This window comes from Mixophyes fleayi, chromosome 2 (genome assembly GCF_038048845.1).
Source record: "Mixophyes fleayi isolate aMixFle1 chromosome 2, aMixFle1.hap1, whole genome shotgun sequence".
Taxonomy (NCBI): Eukaryota; Metazoa; Chordata; class Amphibia; order Anura; family Limnodynastidae; genus Mixophyes; species Mixophyes fleayi.
Window position 1 is genome coordinate 75,461,149 of NC_134403.1, and position 17,102 is coordinate 75,478,250.

Here is a 17,102-nt window from a genome sequence, read left to right on the forward strand (position 1 = left end):
AAATGCAGACAGGAAAACAAAGGGTATGTTGGACCCTGCCCATTAGAGAGCTTACAGTCTTAGTGGAAGAGGGCACAACTGGAACAAGAGGAGCAAGTGTGGCACAGAGTGGAGATTGGGACAGTTGCGAGGGAACATTAGTTTGAATAGTATCGGTGGGGGTAAGGTAAGCTACAATAAAAAGAGATGGTTTTACAGAGAGTGTCTAATGATTTGAAGGCTGTGGGAAAGCCTTATTGGGCAGGGAATACCATAAGTGTGTAACAGTGGTTACCAGAGAAGAGACAAGGCAAAGATCAGAGATAAATCTAAGAGGGTGGGAGGCAGTGTATTTTGATATGAGATTTGAGATGTATGAAGGGGTGATGTTGAGGGTTTTGTAGGTAAGGGCGAGTAATTTTAATTGGATTCTGGACTACACAGGGAGCCAGCGAAGGGATTTTTGCAAAGTGGTGCATCAGATGTGGAGCAGTGAGAGAGGAAGATCAGTCTTGAGAATCGACAGGACTGAGAGTCTGGATGTGAGGAATAAAACAGAGGGTGGAGTCAAGTGTGACACCATGGCAGCGGGCTTGGGAGGCTGAGGAAATTGTGGTGTTATTGACCATAAGGGAGATTTGAGAGGAGGTGGTAAAGATAAGTTCTATTTTGGACATGTTGAGCTTTAGGTATCGTTGGGACATCCATGTAGAAAGGCAGTTGGGGAGAGGTCAGGGGAAGAGATATAGATTTGGGTGTCATCAGCATAGTCGTACTGGAGGCTGAATGAGCAAATTAATTCCTCAAAAGAAGAGCTGTACAGTGAAAAAAGTAAAGGGCAAAGAACAGAGCGCCTTGTAGGACCCCAACAGATAGTGGGAGGGTAGGGGAGGATGTACCAGAGGTACAAACACTAAATAAGTGGTTTAATAGGTGGGAAGTATAAAAGAACTGTGTCACAAAGGCCAATGGAGTGAAGGGTGTGTAGGAGAAGAGGGTGATCAACAGTGTCAAAAGCAGGAGAGAGGTCCAGGAGAATGAGTATGGAGAAATGACCCTTAGGGCCAGATTTACTAAGCTGCAGGTTGGAAAAAGTGGAGATGTTGCCTATAGCAACCAATCAGATTCTAGATGTCATTTTGTAGAAGGTACTAAATAAATGAAAGCTAGAATCTGATAGGTTGCTATAGGCAACATCCCCACTTTTTCAAACCCGCAGCTTAGTAAATCTAGCCCTTAGACTTTGAAGTAAGTAGATCACTGATCACTTTTTTGAGAGCAGTTTCAGTGGAATGTTGTAGGCGGAAGCCTGACTGCAGAGTCAAAAAAGGGAGAGAAAATGAGACAGTAATGTACAGTAATCGTAGTTTGAAAGCAAAGGGTAGGAGATACATAGGGCGGTAGTTGGGAATTTAGACTATAAGCTCCAATGGGGACTGATGTGAGTTTTCTGTACAGCGCTGCAGAATATATTGCTGATGATGAAGAGGCTGGTTTGAGAGATGAATTCTTTATAATTGGTTGGAGACAGTTTGAAAAGTTGAACTAGAGGTAGGCATACAGTAGGGTAGACAGAGCGGAGAGGTTTGGAGGCAATAGGGTCGAGAGGACAGGTTGTGGGTGAGATGATGAGATGAGTGCAGAAACTTTGTCTTCAGTTACTGGAGAGAATGAATTAAGGGTGGATTGGGGCATGAAGGTGAGGTGGGTAGACTGGGTGGAGTGTTTGGAATTTGTTATGAACAAATATCTTGTTGGATGGTGTAAATTTAGTCATCAATTTAGTCTTTGAAGTAGTTGGTAAAATCATTGGCTGTGAGGGAGGAAGGGGGGAGAGGTTTCTGTAATGGTAAGGAAGTGGGGAATTTAAAATTAGTAGATCATGAATGGATGCAAGTTTGCTACAAACAGATCTGGCATTCCATAGTATACAGGAGATAGGAAGAGAGGGCAGTGTAGATATGTGGATAAGATTCGGCTTGTTTGTTTGGAGTGGAGTGAGAAGCGTGAGCAGATAGTGGGGATTGTATGGAGTCCAGGGTTAGACAAGATCTCACCAGCAGCCACAAGAAGGAGTATAGTGAGAGAGTACATGCAATGATCATTTGTGGGTATGAAGTTCATCATCATCAACTATTTATATAGGGCCACTAATTTCACAGAGCTGTACAGAGAACTCACTCACATCAGTCCCTACCCCATTGGGGTTTACAGTCTAAATTCCCTAACATACACACACACAGGCTGAGAGAGTTTAAGGTCAATTTAATAGCAGTCAATTAACCTACTAATATGTTTTTTGTAGTGTAGGAGGAAACCGGAGCACCTGGAGGAAACCTACGCAAACACAGGGAGAACATACAAATTCCACAGATAAGGCCATGGTTGGGAAACAAACCAATGACCCAAATGCTGTGAGGCAGAAATAATAACCACTAAGCCACCGTTCTGTTTATGTAGGCTGGTGAGTGTGGTAAGTGCAAGAGACAAACAAGTTTATATATGCGTAGCCAAGAGGGAAGTATTGAAGGGGAAATAATAATAGTGCAAGGAGAAATAGGATGATGTAGAGAGAAGACGAGTTTTGTGAAAATGAATATGAGAGTATAAATTGAGTAGGTGTATGAAGGAGAGATGTGAAAGAAGTGCATGTATGTGTATAAACTAGGTAATGAGAGTAGGTAATGAGAGTGTGTGAAGGAACAATGGAAGAGGTGAAGGATTTTTTAAGGCCCCCTGACTGGTGTTAATAGAGGATGCAGTTTCTGCAGCTCTGACACAAGGTCCAGGATGCTGAAAGTTGGGTGCAGAGGGTCCAGAGATGGCAACAGCAACACAATTGAGCTCAGTGGGCAGCTGAACAGACAACGAAACAGCAAAGACAGTTGAGCTCTGTGGGTCCCACAGCTGAAGAGAGATGGTAGTCCAGTAGATCGTAAAACAGCCTTGTATTGGTATGAAGTCGATCTCCATTGCTACTGTGACGTAAATATTAGGGATGTGCACCGGCCACTTTTGGTGTCTCGTGTTTTGGATTCGGATTTGCTTGAGGTTTTGGGTTCGGATTTGTTTCGCAAAACACCTGACGAAAGGTTTTGGTTCGGATTTAAGGTTTTGGATTCGGATTTAATTTGAAAAAAACATAAAAAGTGCTAAAAACCAGTTTTGTGGTTTTTTTTTTCTCACTCCTACGCTATTATTAACCTCAATAACATTCAATAACAATCATTTCCACTATTTTCCAGTCTATTCTGAACACCTCACAATATTGTTTTTAGGCCAAAAGGTTGCACCGAGGTAGCTTGAGCACAGAATGCCAAAAAAAGAGGCACAAGATGGAATTGTTCTGGGCCCTCCCTCCCACCCCTCGCGAGATTCGACGCGAGACTTGGATGACAGAGCCTCGTTTTCATTTTTTTGCCCACCGGAAATATCCGAACAGTGCTCGGATCCTGTTCGGATCCGCACTGTTCGGGTGGGCTCGGATTAGCCGAATCCGAGCCCGCTCATCTCTAGTAAATATCCAATGCTTTATATTTGTGAGACTAAGGAAAAGTGGGAGCTTGGCCAATGTACAGCTTACTTCAACATATTTATATTTATGTAAAGGATAGCCAAATCAATTTTACAGCCATTGTTATTACATATGAATCTCAGTCCCATGTCTTGGTTTGTGTTGGCTTTATCCTGGTTAGCCAGCCACTCAACAACTGTGTTTATCATTTTTCCAACAGCTGGTGAACTACTATATTCCCAGTTAACTCTGCATGATATGTAGAGATATTATTGACACATCCCCTTTCTACTTATATGACATAAGATAGCTAAAATCTACTGTGATGTACTCCACTGCTGATACCACTTATTTTCAAACTCAGTTGATGAGCACATATATGTAACCAAACTTTACTTAGACACTAGGTAAAGCTTGGGTGTATTTACCCCAGGCTCACTATTTAGATTTTCTAGTAATGGAACCTAGGGAGTAGAGACCTGAACATATATCTTATGCCAGCCCTTTAATGTCCTATGAGGGCAAGAGACACCTATGGGTAAACGTATCAAGCAGCGAGTTTATGGTTTGTTGGAAAAGTGGAGATGTTGATTATAGCAACCAATCAGAGTCTAGCTATAATTTTAAAGAATGTACTAAATAAATGTTAACTACAATCTGATTGGTTGCTATAGGGAACATTTCCATTTTTCAAACCTGTCAGAAACTCGCAGCTTGATTCATTAACCTCCTTTTATCAAATATGGGGATATCCTCCTTTGAGTTGTGTGATCAATATAATCCTATGAATTTCAGGATGAAAAAAGGAATGAATGCTAACTTCAACCTTATACACATAATCTTAATCCTTGCATAGCATAGCTTTACCACCCTGTCATATGTACGCTATTTACTAGTCATGTAAAACTACAAATGTGTGTTTATGAATTAATTCATAGTAGCATCTTGATGTGGCTCAGAGGAACTCTGTGTCCAGCCATGGGTTAAAACTTGAAACTTGAATCTAAAATAATGTATCTCTATGATTGTTTCTATGATGTTCTACCCACAAGGTTTTTAGTGACAGAGCTTCAGACACTGTGTACAGATGGGTGCCCAATACCAATTTTTGGTATGGGTCGTAAAGCTGAGGTCATTCAAATCTCTCTTTAAGGACAGTGATAGGCAACAAGCATCTGCAATGTTTCAGATACAGTATCTCGACTGCAGTGCCAGAGCAGCTGGGATAAATGTGAATGAAGGGAAATAAGGGCACAGGAAAAAGTGATATTTTCTTAAATGTCATGTTTGCAGGTTTGGTAAGCAAATGAAGGAAAACTTGTGTGGAGGTAAAATCATCTTTGTTGGACATTCTGGTGAGAAGTTTGTCCAAACACCTTTCAAGTCAGGTTTTGTTTATATTGGCTTGAAATCATAAACAACTAATTTGCATTTAAACAGACTTTCTGGTACTGATATCACAGTGGAAGGGGGGCCTGTGGGTACCCACACCATGTTTAAAATGTACTCTAAGTTAGAGCGCGCCTTCTAACAAGCTTATCTCTCACATCTTGGCAGCAGCTAAATCCCTAATAGCAAAATACTGGAAAGACCCTAGGGCCCCCTCTATGCAGGAGTTACGATCCTACATAGGACATGTTGCAAGCATGGAGAGTATAACGTGTTACCTTCATGATAAATCATATAATTTCGATAGGGTGTGGGCCCCGTGGTATTTACTAGAAAGCCGCAGCTGTCTATCCAGTACGGCTCCCCCTCCTGCAGATGGAATATAGTGTTTGGGCCGCCTCCGGACCCCCCAGGTTGGATGTGGCGACTACTGGTGAGCAATGTTTGTATGCTATTTTTCATTTTAGTAGTCAATGTAACAGTGTGGCTTAGCTTTTCCCAGCAACGTTCCAAGTTTGCTTAGCTACTTATTTACTTATTAGTGATATTGTTAACAATACTCGTGCCTTTCTACCCCACACCCTTTCTTTCTCTTTCCCCCTCCCCCCCACTGATATAAAAACATAAAACAGAGGAGACATCTTGAATATATTAATATTTTTATGTCATTCGTGTTGATTATATTTTTTCCGTTGTTTCCTCTTTAAATAAAGAGTTTAAAAAAAAAAATGTACTGTAAGTAACAATTTGTTCACTCAATGTCATATTGAGAAATGCCCCTTTTATTTTTGTTTCTCCCAGCAACAGAAATGGGCAATTCGTATGGTTACCTTTTCTGTGTTTTATTTCTTTTTATTTTACAAGAAACTATTGTATTATATCTTCGTATATCATTGTGTTAATTGTTTTTATCTTTAGCATTGTGAATTTATTTTCCATATTAAAGTACACTTAAGTTCAGGTCTCTGTGTTCTTACAAATTCACGTGTCAGACTTAGCTTAGTATTAGAGCGTTACATAGTTGAAAGGAAATTATTTGGTCTCTGATAACTCTGATGAAAGTAAATTGTGATAGATTAGTTTAAAGGGAGAACTGAAGGCTTCCTGAGTAAGAGTGACAGCTCTTCACAAAAATCCTTGGTGGTGGCACAATTAAGACAAGGTTAGTGGTATAACACAGAATGCTACCTCTGTAGGTTTTACATTTATCCTGAGTATTTTACATTCTGATACTTACAGCTTTTCACAATGTTCCTTGTTTGGGATTCTTGACCTTTAAATGATTAAGTGCTATAGCGTGATTAAAGTATTGCTCATATTATAATATGCTATGGTAGCATAGTCCATTGTAACCAGCTCTAATTGTCAGGTTATCACAGGAAAGCTGTAACCCAGAAACTCTGGCAGTCTGTACACATATCAGATTACAGCCATGGACCAGTAACAGTCAATAGCAAGGTCTACAATAAAATAATACAGCTTAAAAAAGTAGGTCAAACAGAAAAATACAATTTCAACTGGAGAAACTATTTAATCCTAGGTCTAACATTATCACAAAACTTAATCAAAATTTATATCAGTGAAAACCATTGGAATTGTTGATTTGTTCCCATCAATACATTGATCATGCCTTAAAGCAGACCTGTGCACTTGTCCAGTCAAACACATGCCCTGCAATTGTCCCGATTTTCACAGAATAGTCCCCATTTCCAGTGGGTAATAGAGTGAAGAGGACATAAAGAGTGGAAGATGATGCTTTCATTTTTTGGTATGGAAGAGGTGTTCAGGGCCTTATTAACGGTTCAGGCCACCCAAGGCTAATGTGCTCACATCACCCTCTCGTATTCCACACCAGGCTAATACGTGGTAGGTAAAGATGAACACGTACTTAATTTATAATCTGGCTTCCTTCATCCCACCCAACAATGTGTATGCTCCAGTATTTACGAAACTCCGCTCCACTTGGCTTTTTAAAAGGGTCACATCAATCTTTGTCACTCATTTTGTTTTAATTAAAATTGAAACTGTATAGTAGAACGGAGGCATGAACGAGCGTGAAGATGTCAAGGGGGAGGGGGGCTGTCTGCCTGTTCCTGTCGCCATCCTTGTATCTTTCTTGCTTATCTTCAAGTGCCCCCTCATGAGCCATTGTCTTCAGTGTATACCATGGCAATAAGTCAACATTAATACCTTAGTACATTCTTCTTTCATGTTTTCTTTTTACTTTGGAGAACAAGTATTGTCTTATATTTTAAAATAAAACTCATTTTATATCTCTCACTGTCACAATTTTGCACCCCAAAAAAACCTGCAACCCCCAAAAGCCTTGCCCTCCAGTCTGCAGCCTAGTCAGCCTTCTGGATAATCAGGCCCTGGGTCAAAAAGAAATGTTTCCATTATTTGAGAAAATTTAGTCCAGCAGATTCTAAAACAACCTTTTTGATATGAAAGTCGATCATCAGCCCTTTCCATTATTAGAAATGGTTTGGTCTTACAATGTTTTCAACCTATTGACTATGTAACTGATGACAGTCCATTAATTTATGCAGTTATCAATTAATGAAAAGGTTATTGCTTGATTAGTCAAATGTATTCATCACTTCTATTATTCTATATAATACTTTAACATATGACAATATTGTGTAATAGTGCATCACACTAACTATACCTGATTATTGCAAATTACCAGCGTTCTGATCTCTATGGTACAAGTGTAATTAGGACGTTGGAGTCAATGGTTTTAGAAACACTGTCATTGTACTTTTAATGACAAACGATTTGTTATGTATGTATGAATAACTCAAGCATATTTTTCAATTCTTGCTGTGTGCACAATCTTTTTGAAACCTGCCAGCATGATTGGTCTCACACACAGGCATTTATCTTGTCAAAGCAGCTTTCCTATACAACATGGATACAGTCGTCCTGTAGGCTGAACCAATATTAAAATGAATGCAGCCTATGTGACATTGAAGAAGACATGTAGACTTACTTTTGCCAATACGTCTCTACTGTAGTACTAAATCATTGGGTCTTGTTAGCAAATAAACAACACAAAACACTTGCAAGTTTCTCTGTTTATTAAACTTTGTCAATAATTTTATAATATGTACCCCCAACTAAAGTACACAGTGTATGCGAGTAGTGCTAAAGAGACAAATCCATAATGTATATATTTACAAGCTATCATTTGGTCTCTCATCACCTGACATCCACATCAGGAATACATCAGTGTGACATTACAAATGCCAATGTTCTTACATGTCTTACACAGACAATAGCTGCAATGTATAGTGTTTACTAGTGGTCACATGAGTGTAAGGCTCAGAGGCTCAGATACATCGCTTTGCATGGAGTCCAGTGGTGACTGTTGTCAATGGCTCCAGCAGACTGTACTATTTTTGTCACACTGAAAAACCCAGCAGCTCTATTGAAATGAGCAAATCTGAACGCAAACCCCATACAGACTAGGTTCCATCATATGTAATGGCTTTAGATTGCCAGCTCTTCTACTGTTGTTTGTTTGTTGTTGTTTCACAAAGAACATACAGAACAATAACTGGGATACAGTTCAAAATTATATACAATTGTTTGAAAGCTTGTCAAGTACATATACAATTATCAACGTGTTGTGCCTGTAGCAGTCAGCTTGTACAGATTGCAATGACAGCACTGATTGTCACACATAAAGGAAACGAGTATAGCAAATCTATACACTTCAGACAACATCTGTGTCAATAATATTTCGCTCTGCTGAAAACGTAAACATCAAAACCACTGCACTATTTAAACACACATCAAAAATACTGCAATATTTCATTAAGGATTTGTCTCTTCACAGTACATTAACAGATGTTACATTACATACATTTTTTTTTTTTACTCATTGCTCAAGGTAAACAACAGATATACCTAAGACCGACAAAATTTAGACAGTGAAACACACAATAACAATCACTTATTAAGACGGAATGAGAGAAGAGCAACCAGGTTAGGGGAGGTGTTTGAAGGCTGCACACTTACAAACACTTCTAGATTTTTTCAGATAAAGAAAGGACACATATCTAGATAGGGTGTAGGCAACTTTTGGCTCTTCGTTTTGGAAGATTAGAGCATGCTGAAGCAAGCAGTGGCTTTCCAGCTGTTGTGGACTACAAGTGCCAGCTTGCCATGCAAGCCAAAACTGTTTCCCAAAAGCTGGAGAGCCACAGGTTGCTTATCTCTTCAGGGACATTTAGAGGCCATGCCTACGTCTTTGACCAAACCAGTTGACATAAATCCAACAGGCCATGATTCAAGAGTGTACTTACAATGATACAACAAACACATAGCCACTGTATTAATACAATGGTATAATCCACGCATTTTTGTCTCAGTACCATATGTAACCTGGTTGTTCCCCCACAAGAGGCCACAGTGCTTGGAGAAGAAGGGAGAAAAGAAGCACACAACTGCCTCTTAACAAAACTTCATGGTTAAAATAAAAACAAAAAAACATTGATTTTATATCACTCACAGCAAGAATTGTTTCTACATTCTTTAAAACAAAATAAATATATTTCAGTATTTCTAAAACAAAATAATCTATATTTCTAAGTATAGTGGTTAAGGAAGAAACGTTCATTGTGCCAGCACCACTTCCTTCCTTAGTAAAGGGACCACCAACCTGTTCAAGTGAACAGGTAATCTGGTGGGTGCGGGGGACAAAGACCTGCCTTGACATGGATATCTACATCTGAGCAGTAAGTTTCTTATTTCAAGGTGGCTTTGGTAGGCGTCCAAAATGAGCAGTGTGCTAATATTCTGGCTCCATCTTCATAGAGCTCAGTGATTTCTTATAAAAGGTTTGTGGAGGCAATTAAGCAACTTAGCTGCTAATTACGAGCGGGCACAGTGCACCCCAAGGATACACAATAGTTCCCAGATTCTGAATTGTCTGATACACTTTCTAACACAGATACCCATCAATGACTCACACTATTTTCACGATCAATCTGCTATCAACTTGTATCTTTAGAAATAAGCTAAATAGAACTTTGTAATATTAATGATTATAGTATGAAATAAAAATGATTTAATTTTTGATCATAAACACATAGCAGTAAAACTGTGGTTCGTATATAAATGAAGAATGAATTAATAACTGAGCTATATATTATGATGAGCTTAAAGCATCATTGGAATATCAAACCCTGTTCTATCTACCAACAAGATAATTATCACTAAAGAAATCCCTTACTCGCTTTCTTGGCTATTGTGAAACATAGGTTTCCAACTGTGGAACAAAGATTTTCTCATTTAAAACTATTTTGCACGTTGACAAAATAATTAGCAACGTGAGGCCCAACACTGATTTAATGCTACTTGTTTTGCACAATTCTGAAAAAGTAAGAATAATTTGGAACCTATGTGTTAGAATTAAAGATACTGATAAATGACTGATCAGTTCGTTTTGCTTTGTTTCAACTAAATAGCTAATTTGAAAGATTTAGGTGATCTTTTTTTTTATAGATTAGTGTTTTTTAACTTGGCACAGTTCTGAATGATAGACATAATGTACATCTGGATACGAAGTGGTATAACAGCTGTTGACTTACAACTCTGGTTGGCCGAGAAAGAAACATATATATAGCAGACAAAGCATTATACCTTAAACACTGAACAATTACACCTAATGGTGTCACAACACATAGTCCTATTCACTTCACTTGGTTAGTGTACATTCAATGAACAAAGGGTTTACAAAAAAGTTATTACCAATATGCTGGTATAGAAACGTCATGTCATACAGGAGAACATAAATAAAACATCAACTAACATGACAGTAAGTGAAGTGTACGGAAAAAAACAATATAGACATTTACACAGACATCTGCAATTTAAATAAAAATGAATTTTTCTTTTTTAAATGTAAAAGGTAACTAAAACGTAGAGGTGCTCACCAGACAGAACTGGGGATACCATTTTATAAACAAAGTTTGATGAAAAGTCTTAATATCAGAACAGATATTTAGCGAATTCAATTAAATATTTATGTCAAACAACATCCAAATATTGAGAAGATAAATAATAATCTACATGAATTAGTCATCGGAGTAAAAAGAATACTGCTAAATTATTGTTCAGCTACTTTAATAATGTTGGTTCTGATTTTTGCATTTCCCTTACACGCCCTATAGGTGGAGCTGTTCCGATATTGGAATTGCAGTGTCTGGGACACCAGGCGTAGAGTAGGGTGCTTCTGTTGTCAGCACCCACATCCCTGTGAGTATTAGAGACAAGCCCCCTCTATGTTCCACTGTAATATGAGAGGGTCAAGTTTAGGAATACCACTGAATGCATAATGGTCCCTCCCAATGTGAAAATATAGTTTAAATCATTAACCTATGGTTTATTTCTTGTTCTGAAGCTACAACTCTCAGAATGAGAGGCTGAGCCACTGCCTGGTATATAACGATGGCAGTTGTACAATAGCTCCTATTGCCTGAGCTTGCTTTCATGTACTTTTCCAAAGATATATAACCCCTTATTGCACACAGAAATAAAATAATGAAGAAGTAATGGGAATTTACTAATTATATAAATATATTTGACTGAAGTTGTAAACACAAAGTCTTGTGCGAGTGCTAAACATCGGTCACATTAGCCTACGATTTTGGTTTTAAACTCACCCACAGATATACATATGCTGGATTTCCAATTTACAAGGTCCACTACCGCACAGTAATCACATAAGCGTGTGCCACACACGACAGCAAGAAGCTGTGACAAATAATTATTATATATATATAATCACCTCTGCCAAGATTCGCCTCTGCTGATTGCTGGTAATATTTATATTTACAGTAAACCCATTTTACATGTCTAGAATACTTTTTAAAGATAATATGTAACATAAACAGTACAATATTATGAAAAGAAATATCTTCAAAAAGAGGCAATCAGGATAAATTATACAAAAAAACAACACATTGGTAGCTGCACTATTATTGCCATGTAATCAAAGACAGTAAAATAAATGCTGTTGTTTTTTTTTTTTTGGAATGTATAGAACTTAAAAAACAAAGTCTATCACTTTCCAATTCGCAGTAAAAAATATTCACTAGACTATTTTAAATTAAAATGCAGCTTAACCTGCAATTTAATAAACACAGTGTCCAGTATTCTGGTTTTCGATTAAAGCAATATGATGAAATGGCTGTTAGTATTTAACAGTGCTTTAAATTAAAGTAAGTGCCATAGGAGCTCAGTACGAATTGTTTGTAACATACTGAACAAGATGACAGAGTACATGTACTAGGGACAGGTGACCTTCAGCAGTCTAGCTTTGGCTGTCCTACATCTGGCATGATGGCTAACAAGCCAGTTACTGCTCTAGTTAAGTCACTTAGATTTAAATACCTACTCGCCCACAATCCAGCACATATAACAAACTTATTTTGCCATATGTACAAGACACAAGACTATAGTCCTGTACAGGGAGTACATACTAACATGTGTCTTCATTTAATTTTAGATGGCAAATACTAGAATTCAGCAACTGAAAATATGCAGTTTCAATGTACCCCACCCTGGGGTAAAGGGATCTTCAGCAATTCTTTGAATCTTTCTCGGAATGACTTCAATGTACCTGTATGAAATTCCAGCGCTACTTTGCTGTTTGGAGACCACTTTTTACAAGTGCACTAATGGCATGTGGATCATAACAGCTTGTTATAGTACAAACTGAAAATTAAACAAAAATATATTTATATAAGAAAACATTTTTCATGGCTTAACATGGGTCCTTCATGTAAAGAAAATATGGGGAACTCCTTTCAAAACTGGATGCCAAATTCTGGGTCTTGGCCCTTCCCTGAGTCATCTGTCATTACACGCAGTCCTTCACATGCCAAGACACCTATTTAAAAATGCTGCAAGACATGTAAAACACAAGACATAAACAGCTAACAAAGGTAGGAGATAAAGATACGATTAACACAAAACATCAGGTTATTATAATTATTATTATTATTATAGTTAATGGCATTTAAGATGGGTGGGCACAGTACAGAGCAAAGTAAGCATTTTCTATTTGCACACAGTCATTTTGCATTACACTTAGCAGACACACATGACTATAGGGCTCATTATGTGGTGTAGCCAATCCGTTTTCTTGTGTATGTGATTGCACGCCTACCATTGCGCCACCCTGGTCAATCAAAGATGGTGGATTTTATGGGTCTCTTAATGGTGGGTGGATTAGGGCATTCTGCAGTCATAATGATTTAAGCTCCATAAATAGAATATTTAAAGTAAAAACAGCCCCATTGCCTAAAATAAATTCCTAATTGATTGAATATCTTAAATGTATAAAAGGTAAAACTAATCCCAGCCTCATTAAAGTCCTGTAACTGTGCGGGACCCTACTCTGGAACTGCCAACCACCCCAACATCATGAGAAGGATAAGAGGTGGGCCCGACATAGGGCTCTATTTTCCTTCTCCTCCAATTTTCCCCTCCTTAGTGGGGGCCCCAATTTATTCAGGTGACTCCTACAGCACTGGAAAATACTAAGACTTGACTCTGCAGCCTTGCACATGAGGAAGCTTAGCGCAAAAAACACATTTTAGGCTAAATCTCAGCAACTGTGCTAAACTAGACACACAACTTTGCATTGTGCTCTTCTGACATACATGACAATGTGTGTCAATATTTTCCACAATATTAAGGTAATCATCAAATGACTTCAGAGAAATTCAAGTCTTACAGCATAAAATAATGTTCAAACATTACAAATTACTTGCTCACTGTTGGAATAGTAGAATCACTTTACATCCTAGAGGACATTTTAAAGTTAAAACAAAACAGAATTTTTAGACTTGTGGTTAAATATGTTTTAGGACCATATGATTAAAATGTTCACCTGTTTTACTCAACAATTAATAACAATAAGAGGATTTATACTTACGATAAATCGGTTTCTCGGATTCCATCTGGGGGACACTGTTAACCATGGGGGTAGAGTAGGGTAGGGAGGAGTCTGGCACCCAAATAGTTAATCTTTTGCTGCTGACAGACATATACCCCCGCCCCTTCCCCACAGAACTCAGTTTGATTAACAAAGCCCTAGGAGGACAGGCCAATCAACCAAGATATACAAAAAAGAAAAGAGGGGGGGAACGCAGTGTCCCCCAGATGGAATCAGAGAAAACGATTTATCGTAAGTATAAATCCTCTTTTCTCTTTCATCCATCTGGGGGACACTGTTAACCATGGGGACTTACTAAAGCAGTCCCTCTGATGGGTGGGACCGCTCTGATCGCCCCACACGTAGAGCACTACGGCCAAATGAGGCGTCCTCAGACGCAAAAACATTAAATTGGTAGAATTTTGTGAAAGTATGGGCTGAGGACCAGGTAGCTGCCCTGCATAGCTCTCCGCTGAGGCCCCGTTTCGCGCTGCCCAAGACGTCCCAACCGAACGGGTAGAATGGGCAACAATACGCTTCGGCACAGGATGCTTAGTACGGACATAAGCCTCCCTAATTGTTAGGGTAAGCCACCTAGCAATTGATTGCTTAGACGCAGGCCATCCTCGCCTAGCGAAATCAAATAACACAAATAGAGAATCTGTCTTACGTATCTTTGCAGTTCTCTTAACATATATCCGCAACGCCCTAACGACATCTAAACATTTACTTTCTTTTGTTCCAGTAACCTGAGGATCCTCTCTGAATACCGGAACTACTATTTCCTGATTAATATGGTAACCCGACACCACCTTAGGGAGGAAGGATGGAATAGTTCTTAAAACTGCCCTATCCTCATGAAAGACCAAATAAGGTTATTTATAAGATAAGGCCCCCAGCTCAGAGACCCTCCTAGCTGAGGCAATAGCCAGCAGGAAAACTGCCTTCCAAGTCAAGAACCGCAATTCCGCTGATCGAAGTGGTTCGAATGGAGGCTCCTGCAACATATCCAGGACTAAATTAAGATCCCAACGACCTGTAGGATGCACGTAGGGTGGCTGGATGTGAAGCACTCCCTGCAAGAAAGTTCTAACATCCGGAATCTCCGCCAGCCGTCTGTGAAAATACACTGACAATGCTAACACCTGAACCTCTAAGGTTCCCAACCGGAGACCCGCATCCAAGCCACCCTGCAAAAAAGCTAGACCCTGATGTAAGAATGGTCCCTGGGTCAGCAGATCTCTTCGAAGTGGCAACCGAACCCCTTGACCTACTGCTACCAGAAGAATCTCTGGGAACCATACCCTTCGTGGCCAGGCTGGAGCTACCAGAATGACTGGTCAATCTCCCTGCCTGACCCTTCAGGGGACCCTGGGAATCATTGATATTGGGGGGAACAGGTATTCTAACCTGAAGTCCCAAGGCATTGTTAGGACGTCCACTGCCACAGTCAGTGGGTCCTTTGTTCTTGCGCAAAACTCTGGGACTTTCCTGTTGACTCTTGACGCCATTAGGTCTCGATCCGGAAGTCCCCATTTGTCCACCAGCAACTGGAATATTTCTGGATGCAGAGCCCACTCCCCTAGTAGAATTTTGTGCCGACTTAGATAGTCTGCTTGTACGTTCTGTTTCCCTGGGATAAACACCGCTGACAGCGCAGGCACGTTTCTTTCTGCCCAGGCAAAATTCTGAAACGTGACCCTCATCGCTCTTGCACTCCTGGTGCCCCCTTGTCTGTTTATGTATGACACTGCCGTGGCATTGTCGGACTGGATGCAAACCGGCCTTCCCTGTAACACACCCTGAGCCCTCTGCAGTGCTTTCAGGATGGCCATAAGTTCCAGCACATTTATGGGAAGAACCGACTGTCTCTCTGACCACAGACCCTGCATCCTTAGGTGAAGGACCACTGCCCCCCAACCACTCAGACTGGCGTCTGTGGATACTAAGATCCAGGCCCACGGGGCAAAGGATCTGCCCTTTATTAGGTTGTCCTTTAACAACCACCAGCTGAGGGATTTTCTCATCTCTAGAGATAACCTCATCCACTGACGATTCAAACAGAGGAAGGACCCCGACCACTTCCTCAGAATGTCCCATTGAAGACATCTGGACTGGATCCTTCCGTATGGCAGTGTCTCGAAAGATGCCACCATCTTTCCTAGCAGCTTCATACACATGAGTACCGACAGCCTCCTGTGTGACAGAACCCTGTCTGTCCACTCCATCAAGGACCTTATCTTGTCCTCTGGAAGAAAAACTCTGCTGTCTCCAGTGTCCATTATTAGTCCCAAACATGTCATTCTCTGACAAGGGATCATTTGTGACTTTGTTACATTCAGGAGCCAACCGTGCTGTTCCAGCACCCTCCGAAGATGTTGTTCCAACAAGTGAACCGTTGACGCCTTGATTAGAAGATCATCCAAATAAGGTACAATCGCACCCCTTTGGAGTAAAGGAGTGCTGCCACAATCGCCATAATCTTTGTGAATACTCTTGGGGCTGTGGCAAGCCCGAACGGAAGAGCTCTGAACTGATAGTGAGCTGAGCCTACCGTGAATCTGAGAAGCGGCTGATGCCCCTCCCAGATCGGCACATGAAGATAGGCATCCCTGATGTCTATTGGTGCCATGGACTGGCCTGCCTCCAGGCCATCTATGACAGATCTTAGGGATTCCATCCTGAAAGAATCTACTCTCAGATGCAGATTTAGCTGCTTGAGGTTCAGCACTGGTCTGAATGAACCATCCGGTATCTGTACCAAGAATAGGTTTAAGTAAAACCCCTCCCTTCTTTGGTACTCCGGAACCTGTACAATAACCTTCTTTAAAAGAAGCAAATCGACAGAAGAGAGCATTGCCTGTCTTTTTTGAGGACAGCGGGGTAAACTGGTTACAAAAAACCTGTGTGGAGCAGGCTCCACCAACTCTATCATGTAATCCCTTCTCATGATCCCCTGAACCTACCTGTCCGCTGAGGACTCTGTCCACTGCTGGGCAAACAGCAGCTGCTGTCCTCCCACTCCCCCCTCCGTTATCAGAGGAGGGTGGTAGTCATGCTGTCGGTCTATCCGGCAGCTTGGCGGAAGACGACCTTGCTTCCGTGGAGGAAAAGGATGACCTTCCTCTTAGCGACTGTCTCCTACCTCCAGCAGCCCTTGACCTGACTGTCTGGCCTCTGCCAGACGCGCCACCGCGAAAAGGCTGTCTAAAAGAACTAAACCTTGGAACTCTGGGTCTAGGAGCATTCACAGGCAAGGACGTACTCCTA

The 17,102-nt window shown here is 40.4% G+C and overlaps 1 protein-coding gene across 1 annotated transcript in view; it reads right to left on the bottom strand.

The window, feature by feature from the left end:
• Window positions 1–7,944: 7,944 nt before the first annotated feature.
• Window positions 7,945–17,102, bottom strand: part of SLC4A8 (solute carrier family 4 member 8) — a 162,801-nt gene continuing 153,643 nt past the window's right edge. The window contains exon 25 of the mRNA XM_075199297.1: window positions 7,945–12,795. Within this exon, the coding sequence (XP_075055398.1) occupies window positions 12,783–12,795 (13 nt within the window). The 3' untranslated portion in view covers window positions 7,945–12,782. The remainder of the gene's footprint in view (window positions 12,796–17,102) is intronic.